General features: G+C 35.8%; 1 protein-coding gene across 1 annotated transcript in view; it reads right to left on the minus strand.

Moving 5' to 3' along the window:
- Window positions 1-16,638, minus strand: part of STXBP3 (syntaxin binding protein 3) — a 57,073-nt gene that overhangs the window by 33,550 nt on the left and 6,885 nt on the right. Inside the window, exons 2-6 of the mRNA XM_049616670.1 lie at window positions 9,821-9,870; window positions 9,157-9,238; window positions 4,595-4,671; window positions 1,838-1,916; window positions 410-510 (exon numbers count right to left, since the gene is read on the minus strand). Of these exons, the coding sequence (XP_049472627.1) occupies window positions 410-510; window positions 1,838-1,916; window positions 4,595-4,671; window positions 9,157-9,238; window positions 9,821-9,870 (389 nt within the window). The remainder of the gene's footprint in view (window positions 1-409; window positions 511-1,837; window positions 1,917-4,594; window positions 4,672-9,156; window positions 9,239-9,820; window positions 9,871-16,638) is intronic.

The following is a 16,638-nucleotide window of genomic DNA, read 5'->3' on the forward strand; positions in this document are numbered from 1 at the left end:
TTATAAATTAATGCAATCTATATAATGTTATAGAAAAAATTTGTTGAAGAACATTTGTTTTAATATCACAAATGGTTACAGAAGCTAAAGGTTATTTCTTTTGAGTCATCTAACATTGTGTTCAAAATCTTTTCATTTCATAATCTAATAGTTCTGTAAAACTTGACATACACAGCACTTAGTGGCAGCTGTGAAATTTAAGCTCCACTTTCATAATGTTCTGTTCCAATTTATGCTCCTCTCCTTTCCTTCATCATGAGAAATGTTTATTTGTGGATCATTCAAAATCCACCAAATACATAACATATAAAACATCTTTAAGATATACCTTATTAACAATAAGTAAGCTCATAAAACCAAAATTTTAAATCCATTATAAACTAAAATTAAAAGTAAAACAAGAAAGTACCTGAGATTCAAGTGGAATGAAGGAAATATTTATTTCTTTACATCTTCTTATTGATTTGGAGCAAGAAGTCTTAATTTTGTTAAAGAGACTATCAGGGCAAACTGAGAGGGGGGGAAAAATCAAAGCATATAACTCCATCTAAATTTTTATTCTTTGGAATAAATCATTTTAACATGCAAGAATATTTATTTTTTACATATAATTAGTGACTTTCACAAAGCAATTTACTATGAGGACAGAGACAATATGTAAATATTTTTCTTCACTTTACAGAGCAAATGTATTCTAGCCAACAGGGCTGTAACAGAAATTCCATTTTCCCCATTCATAGGCACCATAACTTATGATTATTTCCTTAGAGAGCTGCTTACACAGCAAACTAAAATTGTTAGGAAGGAAAATCAGATCCAAACTCATGGCTTAATAAACTTTCATAGGACTTTCAGAATTTCTTAGGAATTTATACTGCTTTTCAAAATGTGGCACTAAGTGCAACCATCCCACACAAATTGTTAGTTTTTCCTTGTATCTCAAGACCTTCTCTAATGTCAGGAAATCCTGAGACTAATCCAGAGCCTGTTCTCTCCACCCTCCCTTTACCTGTCTATATCTCTATTAAATCTAGGTTGGAACATCAACCATTGGGTCCTAGTGTCTTTTAACATGATGTTCTTTAGCCTCAAGATTCCTTAAGTTAAAAGAGGCTTCACATTCATTAAATTTTATAACTTCTATAAACATGAATTTCTGTGTAATACAGTTACTTAAAACACAAATACTTATGGCATGACATATTTAAAATGGAAACTATTACTAGGCATGAGATAAATAATAACTTCTAGGAAAAACAATATACTGCTTAAAATGAATTTCTAATAGCACAGACTAAGACTACACTTAGATGAACAGCATTTTTATTTTGCAAAATAATTATGTAAGATATAACATAAAGCAGAATTATATGTGTGTCTGGACTTCTCTGTGATGCTTTTGTTTAGCTGCTTTCTATCTGAACATATGGCATTGCAAGAGAAATGTGACAGATTCTCTCCATTAATATTTGCCAAACAGATGGCAATTTCTCCAGTACCGTCCCAAAGGGTCTTATTTTTGATTATATAATCAAATCCCCAATTAAAACTTAGATTTAAAAAAGAATTCCTCCTTCATCAGCATAAAATTTGAGATACAGCTCTCACTACCAACCCCCCACCATTGTATACCAGCAAAAATGACTGGCTCAGAATTTAATTTTCTATCACTTTAATATGAATTAGGATAGATATGATCTTATATTTTTAGATTTTTTTCTAATCTAATTAGAACAAGCAATAAATAGAAAGTTAATATTATAATAGTACTATAAGAAATACTTTATAATTAATAGGATTTTAAACAATGAAGCAATACTTTTACAAAGCTACTTACAGTCAGTGAAGTATATATATGCTGCTTTGTATTTGTTCTCGGACTTACTTGCAAAATCACGTAAAAAACATTCTACAGACTTAAAAAAGGTTAGATGTTAATACACATTTAACAAAATACTAATTTAAACGTGCTAGCTTTTGAAGTAACTAAGATTATTCTTTTTCAATAATAAAACAAAACCTTAACTATCTCAAAGTTTACTTTATAAGCTGATTTTTTTTAAATGCTATGTTGTCTAGCAGTAACAGCTAAAAACCTAAGAAGTAGTAAGGTAATATGTATAAACAGAGTACTGTTTTGGCAATGAGAAGATCCAGGAACGATCCAGTGACTGGGAAGCTGAAGCCACACAGACCATTAGAAGATAACAAATTAGGGGCGCCTGGGTGGCGCAGTCGGTTAAGCGTCCGACTTCAGCCAGGTCACGATCTCGCGGTCCGTGAGTTCGAGCCCCGCGTCAGGCTCCGGGCTGATGGCTCGGAGCCTGGAGCCTGTTTCCGATTCTGTGTCTCCCTCTCTCTCTGCCCCTCCCCCGTTCATGCTCTGTCTCTCTCTGTCCCAAAAATAAATAAAAAAACGTTGAAAAAAAAAAAATTAAAAAAAAAAAAAAAAGAAGATAACAAATCAAGGAACTGAAAAGCCAATAAGCATACTGGAAATGTTATCTACCTGGATGATGAAAGCATTGTGACTGTAACTGGGAAAGTGCTGAAGAGAGTGACAGTGAGCTAGGAGTAAAATTGTTAAGGGATAATGAAAGACCCAGAGGTTGGTAGACGACAGCAAGGAGAGGAATGGCAGGTAATAAAGTCTGGTAGTTCTTGCATGCCTCAGTGCTGGTAATTTTAAAGATACAATGATCTAAAAGCAAAAATGAGGAATACAGAATGTAATGATCTCTCCTCCATCTGTTCCTTTTTCTCCTGGAACTCTAGAACTATTTCTGTTAGACCTCATAGATCAATCCAGCAATCTCTTATCTTTCGCCCATGATTTCCATGACTTTGGGGTTTTTTTTGTTTTTTGGGTTTTTTTGCTTTGAGATATTCCATTTTAACTCGGCTATTAATTCAAATTTGAATAGTGATTATCCTCTTCTGCAATTAACCATTTAACGGAGAAATCACACACTTTTGAACTTCAGGAAGTTTTTTATATGCTGTACTAGACTCTTCTTATGTGTTAACATTTTTCTGTTCAGTTCATCATCCTTCTCTCTAAGCAGCTATATTTTATATTTTCTTCATTCTTACTGAACTTCCTCTTTCTGGCAGCTTGGCTCACTTAGATGTGTTGATGCTTTCCTTTGTTAACTCACTGAAGGTTTAGGTTTGTTGCTGGAGAATCCTAAATACAGGCAGTTCTACAAGAGGGGAAGGCAAAAAGATTTCTCCTTCTCTGGGCTGTAGGTATATAAGCAGACAAACCACCAGGGCTTTTTCACCAAATGACCTTTCCCCTGGGGTTCAGAGATCTCGTACAGCTAAACTCTTCAGAAATCTGTCATTTTATGACTTTGGCTAGGAACACTCTCATGCTGGTGTCTAAGGTGCTTACCCAGCTACTAAGGAAGGAAGTCTCTCACTAGGCTTCTCCACTACTACCCAATAAGCTCAAGCCCTCGCTGGTACCCATAGGGCTATGGGGCCCAATAGGTAATTGATTCAGGACAGAAAGAGAAACTGGAGTTGGTTATAGTAGAAAAAAGAGTCACATCCAGGTACTATTTTCTCTGAGCCCTTTGCTCCTTTACTGAATATACAATTTTGTATCCTGCTTCTGTCACTTAACATTAAAAATGAACATTTACCTAAATCATTAAAATTTCCTAGAAATCTCATTTTCAATGGACACACAGTCTTTTCTGCTATTAATCTATTAATGATAAGAATTAGCATTAAGATATAAAATGTCATTAAAACCCACCAGCAGCCAGCATATAGAAACTAAATAGTGAATATCTGTTTTTTTTCCTGCTGTCTGCTAGAATCAAAAGAAATGAAACTGCAATTGCCAACTTAACATTCTGGATGAATGTAACAGCCAAAGAATGTGTTAGAAAATCCATTCTCAAATATTGTACAGAATAAAGGAATCTGACATGGCACCTGGGTAGCACAACTGAGCCCTGCGTCGGGCTCTGTGCTGACATCCCAGAGCCTGGAGCCTGCTTTGGATCCTGTGTCTCCCTCTCTCTATGCCCCTTCCCCACTCACACTGTGTCTCAAAAATAAATAAACATTAAAAAAAAAATTAGAATAAAGGAATCTGATATTTACTTGGCTCTAAAAGTTTGGCATTAATATGCATTCAATCACAGATTATAAACTAATTCCTTTGACGTAAAAGATATATTTACATATATATGCATGCATATATGTGTATATACACACATGTATGCTACAGGAAGTAACTACGATAAAGGATTAATCCAAGACTATTTCTTTTATGTACATTTCTATCCTCCAAAAATATGGTTGCATAGGAATAGCATGAGTAACAAACTACTCAAACTTCATCATTTTAATACAATTAAATTCTGCTTTCAGATATGAGGGGAGAATTCTTTCATTTATACATTCTCATTAAGAGTGCAAATGAAACAATTTTCTAACACAGAAAAACGTTCCTAAGCAAACTAGTTTATGGCACTATTTTTCTAATAAAGTATGTTTTATTGCTTTGAATTGCCTATGAGAAAATGATGTCAATGATAAATGAGGAAGATACTTTTTAAAGATTCAAAATACTCACCTTTGATGTTGGAGAGATAAAATAAAGAGCTTTCATTTGTCTGACAGGTTCTCGATTCCTATAAATATTCTCCACAACTAATAAAAAAAAAAGTCCATTTTATATAACCAAGTATTTATACACTTGAAACAATTTTAAAATAAAACTATACTTATTTATAATAGGGAAACACATTAACATATCCTGGGTTTAACATTTTTTTGGCCTCCCTTTGATAAATTAAAAAATCCCAAAATTGTATCTTCCCTAAACCTAAATTCTGGGCTAAGTAATCATCATAAGAAAAAAGGATGAAACAGCTATTTCATAGTTACATCTACCAGTGTAAGCAATCAACATGCCATGAAGCAAGAAAATGCATTAAAAATTAAAATTTGTATTTCTTTTTAAAAATATTCTAATGTAATAGCAAATATAATACCAGATATCAGGCTAAGTCCTTAACATTACTTATATGTTAAACTTTCTAATAATTATTATATAACAAACTGGTAAAATAAGTATTTTACAAATTAGGAAACTGAGACTTAAAGAAGTTAGGTAACTTGAAAGCTAGAAAGTAGAACAGGTAGGATTCTAACCCAGATCTGTCTGACTCCAGAACCCAAGTTTTTAACTGCTATAATATTCTTTAAATAAACTGCCAATTAACTCTTACTCTTTTAAAACTACGCAATATTTTTAAAGTATTTTTAACAATGAAATATCACCATAATTTACTGTTATATTTTTATTATTGAAATTAAGAAGTTCATAAAATTAACAAATATAAAACAAAGTGAATTTAAAACTAGTAAACTCTAGGGGTGACTGGGTGGCTCAGTAAGCATCCAACTCTGTTTCGGCTCAGGTCAGGATCTCACAGTTTCAGGAGTTTGAGCCCTGCATCGGGCCAGGCCCTGTGCTGACAGTGTGAAGGCTGCTTGGGATTCTCTCTCTCCCTCTCTCAGACCCTCCCACGCTTGCATTTGCCCTGTCTCTCCCTCTCAAAAAAATAAACTTAAAAAAACCCCAAAACATTAAAAACGAACAAAAACCACAAAAAACTAGTAAACTCTAAATTGTCAAATTAACTATTAAAGCTATATTTTAAAAAAATTAAGCATTATTCTACAAATCAAGAGAACCACTTTTCAAGACTAATGCTGGCAAAAGCCCTGGAAATAATTAAAAAGATTAACCTGATAGGCGAGGAAGGCTACTGTTGAACTTCTCTGGTAAATATGGTGATTCACCTTCTCATTCTTACCTTTATATTAGTAAAGTATAGACTTATCACAGCTTCTATTAGACAGGATATCAAATAAGGTTTCCAAGGAGATATTTAATTTTAATCTCCATTCCCAACTATTGTAATTTCACCTTTAAAAGATTAAAGTTAAATCTGTGCAAACTTACTTTTATTACTTAATACTCAAAATCAAGTGCCTTATAGTCATCTTACGCTATACATACTATTATGCTTGGTGAGTAATGTACATGTTAAAATGTTAAAATATTGTGCTATGATTTATTAGAACACAGACTTTGAAAATAATCTGAAATGTCTGGTTATTAATAGCAGAAAGTGCCACTTCTTCAATTCCCCGAAAAATGGATACATACTAATAAGTGATTTAACAAAAAGGTTTTTACAGGATGCCTGAATGGCTGTTAAATATTAATCTAAAACCTCACAATAGCCCAACAAGATCAAAATACTCATTGCCATTTTACAGATGTGAAAATTGAGATTCAGAAGTTAAATAAGTCAGGGGCATCTGGGTGGCTAAGTCGGTTGAGTGTCTGACTGTTCATTTCAGCTCAGGACATGATCTCGCCGTTCTTGTGTCCTAGCCCCGAGTTGAGCTCTGTGCTGATGGTGTGGAGCCTGCTTGGGATACTCGCTCTCCCTTTCTCTCTGCCCCTCTCCCACTCATGCTCTCCTCTCTCTCTCTCAAAATAAATAAACATTAAGGAAAAAAACAACTCTGGAAAGTCCTAAAGAAACCTGTTTATGGGCACCTGGGTGGCTCAGTTAGTTGAGTGTCCAACTTTGGCTCAGGTCATGATCTCACGGTTTGGAGTTTGAGCCCCACGTCAGGCTCTGTGCTGAAAGCTCAGAGTCTGGAGCCTGCTTCGGATTCTGTGTCTCCCTCTCTCTCTGCCCCTTCCCTGCTCTCTCTCTCAAAAATAAATAAACATTAAAAAAAAAAAAAAAAGAAAAGAAACCTGTTTAGCTTTGTCTAATGCTATATCCCAACTTACTTGGCAATAGAATTTTTTCCTTGAAGAGTATCTATCAACACCAAACACAGAGTAATAAACAATGGTTACAAAAATGAAATAAAACCTCCTTACAGTGCAAAATGGTTCTGTAGCTTCATTATATTTTCATAAATATTATCAAATGGTTCTAGGGGCACCTGGGTGGCTCAGTTGGTTAAGTGTCCAACTTTAGCTTGGGTCATGATGTTGCAGTTCTTGATTTCGTGCCCTGTGTTGGGTTCTGTGCTGACAGCTCAGAGCCTGGAGTCTGCTTCCGATTCTGTGTCTCCCTCTCTCTCTCTCTGCCCCTCCCCTGTTTGCATTCTGTCTCTGTCTCTCAAAAATAAACAAACATTTAAAAAAAAAACCTTAAAAAAATGGTTCTCACTTTAGTTGCTAATTAGAATGGCCTCTGGAACTTAAAAAACTTCATGGCCTGGGGCGCCTGTGGGTGGCTCAGTCGTTTGAGCATCCAATTTCAGTTCAGGTCATGATCTCACAGCTCGTGAGTTTGAGCCCCGCATCGGGCTCTGTGCTGACAGCTCAGAGCCTGGAGCCTGCTTCCGATTCTGTCTCTCTGCCCCTAACCCACTCGCATTCTGTCTCTGTCTCTCTCAAAAAAAATAAATAAACATTAAAAAAAACCAACTTCGTGGCTTAATCAATACTATATTTGTCCAGTGTCAGAAAAATCAAGGCTTCAATCTTTTAATGTCTAATTGAGAGTTTTTCCATTGAAAAGGCCATAAAGACCAGGAAGACAAGCTGAATATATGATCAATAATAAAGTATCATATAGCAAAGATTTTATATATAAGTATCAAAATAATTATTACAAAATTTTTTAGATAATCCTCCCTTTGTATACACTGCTCAGGTTTTCTTGAAAATACTGGTGTAGTTTTTTTTTTTTTTTTTAAGTTTATTTATTTATTTTGAGAGTGACAGAGACATCTGGGGGAGACAGAGAGAATCCCAAGCAGGCTCCAAGCTGCCAGCTGTGGAGCCCGATGTGGGGCTCGAACCCACAAACTATGAGATCATGACCTGAGCCAAAAATCAAGAGTCAGTCACTTAACCAACTGAGCCACCCAGGCACCCCAAGTGTACTTTTGAACCTCACAAGTAGCAGTGACAAGGCAGTACACATACTACACTAAATTCCAAAATATAAAAGAATTGTATTCGACTTTGAGTCTTAGTTTCCTCATTACAAGTGGGGGTATTTAAAATCTCTTTAAACGGTTGTCATGAAGATCAAATGTAAATAAATGAGTGTAAGGATGAGGAATTTAAGGATAATGGTAAGATTATAAATGTTATAAAATATTGGTATCATCCCCCAAAGAGATTAAAATCTCATTAACAATTCTGCCCTAATGAAAGATTATGGCAGTATGGTTTTTTTCATAATGTTATTCTAAAGCGGATTAAAAACAATTTTTTTTAATGTTTTATTTATTTTTGAGAGAGACAGAGACAGAATGCAAGTGGGTTAGGGGCAGAGAGAGAGGGAGACACAGAATCCAAAGCAGGCTCCAGGCTCCGAGCTGTCAGCACAGAGCCCGACGCAGGGCCTGAACTCACAAGCTGTGAGATCATGACCTGAGCTGAAGTTGGACGCTCAACCGACTGAGCCATCCAGGCGCCCCATAAAGCTGATTTAAACTTGTAATTAACTGCTTCATTTCTAGGTAATAAAGAAAAACTTACAAAGTCAGTATTATACACTTGTAAATATGTACAAAAATTGATTTTATAACATAAATCTTACTATCTACTTAAAAGCAATACATGAAAACCACCAACATTAGTAAAAACACTGAGGTAAACATAGTGTCAGCATATATAATCCTTATCAAATATGCAAGAATAAAAATTTAAGTAACAAACTCAACAAGGCAATTGACTTACTCTTGGTCAGAGGCACTGATTTATAATCAAAGCTTAAGAGGGGCGCCTGGGTGGCTCAGTCGGTTAGGCATCCAAATTCAGCTCAGGTCATGATCTCACAGTCTGTGAGTTCGAGCCCCATGTCAGGCTCTGTGCTGACAGCTCAGAGCCTGGACCCTGCTTCAGATTCTGTGTCTCCCTCTCTTTCTGCCCCTCCCCCAATCAAATCTTAAGAAAAAACTTCCAGGGGTTATTCTGAAGATTCAGAGAGAAATGTCCAGTGTTATTATTATGGCTAGGGTTATAAAAATAATGAAATATAACCCCATCAAAAACACAATGACTAACTAAAATTTATTATTACTTCAAACTTTCCTAATCACAATAAAAAAGTTTTTATGATGAGTATTGGTAACACTTACCAGTTATACCCTCTGCTAGAAGATCTGTCATTTTGCAACACGATGCCAAAAGCTTAGTGGTAAATTCATCTAAAAGCATTATCTTAAAATGAATATATATTAAGAAATAGTGTAAGTACCTGATTGCCAAGAATTCACAATAGACACAATTTAATCCATTAAACTTACTCAAACATAAACCTTTTATAACATAAAATGAAAATATTAGGACAGTAAACAAAATTATCAATTCACCTCTTAACTTGTATGACCTAGAGATTTATTTTCTCAATATATATACATATAATATTATACATAAGCAAATAGAAACATTTCCATTTTGAAGCAGAAAACTTGTTCATTTTAAATGTATCTTGTGTTTAACATCAAATTTCTTACAATTATAAAATGTCACTTACAAAATAATAATTGTTCCAGGTGCTGTTCTTATTTTCCATGGATTAATTAATTTAATCTTTACAACTATGCTATGAGGTAAGACTATCCCTATTTTAGAGACAAATAACAGAGAGGTCAAGCAATTTGCCTAAGAAGCCACAGCTATCAAGTGGTGAAGCTATGATGTGAATGCAGTCAGTATGGTTCCAGACTCTACACTCTTACAGAAGTATAATAAGGACAACAGATTGATGTCCTCAATTAAAGGGCAAAATATGCATTCTACCTTCCATTCGCCTTCTTTCTTGCAGTCATCAAACACTGTTGCTTTTATCTCTGCCAAAAAACAAAACAAAACAAAACACAAAAAACACAATTATTTACAAATTTAAATCAACAATTAGAAACATAATAACTACTGAAAGAACAAAAAGATTGGGGAAGTACCCAATTTGAAAATCTGTTAACTTACATAAAAAGTATATATACCTGTTAATCTCTAAGTAAAAATTCAGTTCTCTTTAATACCTAACCTATATTTAAACTGCAATATATTTTTAAATTTTTGAGAATTAAAGTATTATAGGGGCAGCCGGGTGGCTCAGTAGGTTAAGAGTCCAACTTCGGCTCAGGTCATGATTTCACAGTTCTTGGGTTCGAGCCCTGAGTCAGGCTCTGTGCTGACAGCTCGGAACCTGGATCCTGCTTCAGGTTCTGTGTCTCCCTCTCTCTCTGCCCCTTCCCTGTTCCTGCTCTGTCTCTCCTGCTCTCAAAAATAAATAACAAACATTAAAAAAAAAAAAGTTAAGGGATGCCTGGGTGGCTCAGTCGGTTAAGCATCTGACTTTGGCTCAGGTCATGATCTCATGGCTTGTGAGTTCGAGCCCCGTGTTGGGCTCTGCGCTGACAGCTGGGAGCCTGGAGCCTGCTTCAGATTCTGTGTCTCCCTCCCTCTCTCTCTGCCCCTTCCCCACTCACACTGTCTCTTTCTCTCTCTCTCAAAAATAAACATTAAAAACACATTTTTAAAAAAGTTTAAAAAAAAGTACTATAAAAGATTAATATAAGTATATAAATATATCTGGAAAATATTTCCGAAACTATTATCTGATTTACTTTTTTCCTATTCTACTTAAACCCCAAGTAAACAAGATGAAAACAAAAAAACTCATAGGAAAATCCCTAACTAGCCCATTGCTAAATTATATCTGACAATCAAAATTGGGTAAGCACTTTTCTTCCTGGTTTACTGCATTACAATTTTCAACAATTTATATTACAACATTAGGATACAGATATTCAGTCTTGATTTATAATCAATAAATATTAACATGTTCCTTGTAATGATTTTTAAAATTAACCTAAACATATTTTTTAAATTAGTTCACTGATAAACAAAAATTTTTTTCTGATGTATTAAATAACACACATAGGGGGCGCCTGGGTGGCGCAGTCGGTTAAGCGTCCGACTTCAGCCAGGTCACGATCTCACGGTCCGTGAGTTCGAGCCCCGCGTCAGGCTCTGGGCTGATGGCTCGGAGCCTGGAGCCTGTTTCCGATTCTGTGTCTCCCTCTCTCTCTGCCCCTCCCCCGTTCATGCTATGTCTCTCTCTGTCCCAAAAATAAAAAAATTAAAAAAACGTTGAAAAAAAAAAAATTAAAAAAAAAAAAAATAACACACATAGGCAGTCAACACAAATATCTGTTGTTCTACCTCATAATAAGACAATTCCTCACAAAGTTTTACTAATTTTCAATCTTGAAAACTGATATGTAGTATGTAACAAATAAAATATAATTAAAATGTAAATTACAGTAACTTCTAATTTCATTAATTCCTGGTAATGAGATGTTTATATAATTCATTTAAACTTTCCTACTTCTTGGGTAGGCCTGGCTGGCTCAGTCAAAACATGCGACTCTTGATCTCAGGGTTGTAAGTTTGAGCCCCAGGGAGAGTATAGAGATTACTTAAATAAGTAAATAAACTTAAAAAAAATAATAAAAAAATTAAAAGATAAACTTTTCTACTTCTTAATTTAATACCTAAACTTTAATTGTTTTAAGGTAATGCTTGTGGAAATATACCATCAATTTTTGGCATCACATTAAATGACATGTTCAAGCAGAGGGTATATTTAATAAGGATTACTAATGCTCATCATAGGAGGTGTGATCTGGAAGGTTTTATTTGATTGGCAAGGCTTGAAAGTGTTAAGAAATACTAGTTAAGGTGCTTATATGTGTTTGTTAGGAAGATTGTAGCTTTTTTAAATGTTTATTATTTATTTTTGAGAGAGAGAAAGAGAGACTACGTGCGCACACAAGTGCACACGAGTGGGGGAGGGGCAGAGAGAGAGGGAGACAGAATCCAAAGCAAGCTCCAGGCTGTCAGCACAGAACCTGATGCAGGGCTCAAACTCAGGAATTGTGAGATCATGACCTGAGACAAAGTCAGACATTCAACTGACTAAGTCACCCAGGCGCCCCTGCCAGGAAGATTATAATTTTAAATGAGAATTACAGCAAAAGCCTAAAGTGTTTAATATTTGGGAACTTAAACCCAAAGCATTGGTTTCTTCTACTCTATAGGCAGAGATAAAGGATTTTCTCAGGCAGAGTTCAGACACTAAAATACTATGCCACTTCCCTTTCTAAGCTTGCTTTATTTCTGTATACCTCAAACAAGCTGAAAATCAAAGAAATAAATGCTCATGGAATTTATGATGGAGCAGATTGAAGAGTTCCCTAGGAAGAACTCATCTCATTATAGTCTTTAAACCCTCAGAAACTGCACTGATGTATATGGTAAAAACTCATCACATGTTGCCATTAAGCACTTAAAGTACGGCTAGCCTGAACTGAGATGTCCTGTAAGTATAAAATACACACCAGATTTCAAAGACCTAGTACAAAAAAAAGGAATAGAAAATATCATTAATTTTCTATATTTACATGTTTAAATGAGAATATTTTAGAAATTTATTATTAGGGGCACCTGGTTGGCTCAGTTGGTTAAGCATCTGACTCTTGATATCGGCTCAGGTTGTGATCTTGTGGTCATGAGATTGAGCCCCGCATGAGCCTCCACACTGAGTGCTTGGGATTCTCTCTCTCTGCCCCCTCCCCCCAAATAAATATTTTGAAAAATTTATTATTAAAATTATCTTCATCCGTTTCTCTCTCTTTTTTAATGTGGCTACTAGAAACTTTTAAATTATATATGTGGCTTGCATTATATTTCTACTGGATAGTGCTGCCTTGGAATATGAAGATACCTAGACAGTGTTAGTGTTAGCATCTTAACAACAAAGCATAGGGGCACCTGGATGGCTCAATCAGTTGGGCATCCAACTCTTAAAATAGGCTCAAGTCATGATCTCACAATTCCTGGGATGGAGCCCCATGCTCTCAGTATGGAGACTGCTTGGGATTCTCTCAAAAATAAACAAACTTCAAAAAAAACCAATAAATGATAAACAACCAGTTTTGTGGACTAGAAATTAGGTGCATCCAAAAAAAGTAATATGGTCAAAGGTAAGGTATGTGTGGAGGGGAGTCAAAGGAAATCACATCAACTAATATGACAACTTTTTAAAAAAGTATTTCCTCCAAATACTAATGAAAATTATTTGACCTTACATCCATTTCTCTAGCACCCCAAATATGGATATATTTGATTCAATTCTCTTACTCTCTGCTTGCTCTAGTCTCTTTCTCAGAAACCATATTTGTCCTTAAAAGTTTCGTCTATTAGATCTAGCCTTCAATTTTTCCCAACATTACTGAGATACAACTGACACATAACACAACTTCAAAATATATAATGTGTTGATCTGATACACATACTGCAACATAATTACCACCGTAATGTTAGTTAACAGATAATTACCATTCTTTTAGTAATTTTGGGAGGTGAGAACATTTAAGATCTACCTTAGCAACTTTCCAAGTATATAGCACAGTAGTACTGCTACCTGTAATCACAGTACTGTTCATTAGATCTCCAGAACTTACTCCTCTACCAACTGAAGTCCGTACTCTTGGACCAGCTTCTCCTCATTCCCCCTAACCCCCATCAGTCTTCAATTTTTTGCAAATCTAACTCTCCATCATTCAATTATACAGTACAGGTTTAAGCACCTACCTGCCTCAAATTGAGATTATAGTTCCCTAAAAACTGCTTTAGACTTCTCTAAGAGTTTTAGTGACATTTTCTTAGTCATAGTCTTTGTATAGTTCCTCCATCTCCCATATCCAATAATCATGCAGTGTTGATTGTTCTTTCTGGTGACTGCCACAGTCCTCAGCATTGCCTTGGTTTTCATCATCTCTCACTCAACTACTATAATAGCCTCCTATCCGGATTTTCTGCTTTTAATTTTTTTTAAGTTTATTTAATTTTGAGAGAGAGAGAGAGAGAGAGAGAGAGAGAGAGAGGGAGGGAGAGACAGAGAAGGAGGCCATGAGCAGGGTAGGGACAGAGAGGGAGAGAAGGAGAGGGGGAGAGAGAGAGAGAGAGAGAGAGAGAGAGAGAGAGAGAGAGAGAGAGATTGAGAATCCCAAGCAGGCTCCACACTGTCAGTGCAGAGCCCAATGTGGGGCTCAAACTCATGAACCGCGAGATCATGACCTGAGCCAAAATCAAGAGTCAGATGCTTAACCAACTGAGCCACTCAGGTGCCCCTGGATTTCCTGCTTTCTACCTCCAATCCTTTTGCCTGTTCAATCCATTTTCCACATTGCTGTCAGTGATCTTCCTCAAGCACAAATTTCTTAATCAATGCCCACCTAAATTCCCTCAAATGCTCACTCTTGCCTCAGAATAAAATCTAGATTTTACTATTCAACCTCCTGTACCAAGTGGCCTCTGCCTACTAAGTTGATCTTCCACCAGTCCAAATGATATCCAAATAATTATCTATTAATACCAACTACTCTCTTTGCTCATCCTGTTTCTCCTAAATGCAAAAGGAAATGTGTTTAAAACTAATGCCAAAGATGGGACGCCGGGGTGGCTCAGTAAGTTGGGTGTCCGACTTCGGCTCAGGTCATGATCTCACAGCTCGTGAGTTCAAGCCCCGCATAGGGCTCTGTGCTGACAGCTCAGAGCCTGGAGCCTGCCTCGGATTCTGTGTCTCCCTCTCTCTCTCTCCCCCTCCTCCGCTCATGCTCTGTCTCTCTCTGTCTCAAAAATAAACAAACATTACAAAAAAAATCAAAAAACTAATGCCAAAGAGGAAATGAAAACATGGAAGGGAAAAATGAGAACAGAGCTAACCAAGTTTTGTGCAGGATCAGCAATGCAGAAAGTATACTTGCACAACTATCTTAAACCACAGAGAAAGTATTAATAAACATGGTAACGTTGTAAGAGAAACTGATTTGTCTGGAAAATAGTAAATCATCTGTAAATAACAGTTTTTTAGGAAACAAAAATGCCTAGCAACGTTTAAATCATAAATTAGGAAATAAGAGGGGAAAAAAATACTAGTACTAAAGACAATCTCAACAGGGACCTGGAAAAGGTACCCTTTTCTCTTTATCTGGTCTTCCTTATCTAAATCCAGATGTCAAATTCAGCTCCCTTTTCTGTAATTTATACCTATGTATCTCCATCTGCTTTCTAGATACCTCAACTTGCACTTACACTCACTGTATTTTAAACCTAAACTATTTTTTCTCTCCAAAACTGTTCCTTCTCTTTCCCTTTATCAATAAAGATACTACTACCTAGACTCCTAGACCTGAATCCGAGTCTAGGATGACTCTCCCCCAGCTTAAATCCTATTTAATCTTTCTCCAGAACCGCTCTCATACTCTCAGCCATCTTCTACCTCCTTTGCCACATTTTGGCCTTCTTCCTTGGACCAACACCATAACAGTACCAGTCTCTGCCACCCACTCCAATTTATCACCCAAGTGCACCCCTGCTTCTAACATCTGAGTTTTTTCTAATAATCAAATTATTACAACAATGATAATCAACATATATACACTACTCTATCACTTGCTTTTTTCAATAAATATACATCATGGATACCCTTTATACAGCATATAAACATATAGATTTAAATAATTCTTTTTAATAGCTACATAATATTTCTTAGTGCAGGCACACCATTATTTATTCAACTATTCTCCTCTATGAGAAGCAGTCATCCTGTTTCCGTTTTTGCCACTATAATGTCGCAGTGAAGATCTTTATACATATATCTTTATTATCAGTACTTTTATTTCTTCATTTTAGAGAGAGAGAGCGCGGGGAGGGGCAGAGGAAGGAGAGGGGGAGAGAGGGAGAGGGAGAATCCCAAACAGGTTCCATGCACAGCGTTGGTCAGTGTAGAGCCCAACTTGGGGCTCGATCCTATGACCCTGGGATTATGACCTGAGCTGAAATCTAGTCTCAAACAACTGAGCCACCCAAGTGCCCAGACTTTTATTTCTGAAGCAAAGGTTCCCATAAGTGGGAATGCTGGCATCAAAAGATGTGTCTGTCGTGTTACTATACATTGCCAAATGCTTTGTCAAAAGTTTTTAACAATTCACATTCCCACCAGCAAACTTCCCAACGATAGCATGTCAGTCTGATGGGTTAAAAAGAGGAACTGGTCTTTATTTGCATTTCCACTCAAAAAACAATCAACTGAATGTCCTAATCTGCAAGTCACCTGTTCACATCCTATATTTTTCTATTGTGTCATTATCTTCTCTTTATCAATACGCAGATACTCTCTACAGATTGACCCTTTCTCTTCTATGTGTGGTCAATATTTTCTTTGAATCTAGAGTTTAGCTCTTGATTTTTTTGTTAATGGTGTCTTCTACCATATAGGAATTTATAATTTTTATTTAACAAATTTTTTATGGGATTTGGGTTATCAATTTTTTTAAAAGTGTAACCCATGTTACTCTATATTTTCTCCCCATTTTATTGTTTTATTTTACATTTTAGATCTTTATACATATGGAATTCATTTTAACTTGCTAAAGTTGGATTAAGATCATGTCTAAGTAAATAAATAAGGAGCAAAGAATCATGCTAAGTAGATGTCAGAACAAATACCTTAAGACAAAAATTTGTAAAATGTCATTAAACAATGA

The sequence above is a fragment of the Panthera uncia genome, assembly GCF_023721935.1.
Source record: "Panthera uncia isolate 11264 chromosome C1 unlocalized genomic scaffold, Puncia_PCG_1.0 HiC_scaffold_4, whole genome shotgun sequence".
Classification (NCBI taxonomy): Eukaryota; Metazoa; Chordata; class Mammalia; order Carnivora; family Felidae; genus Panthera; species Panthera uncia.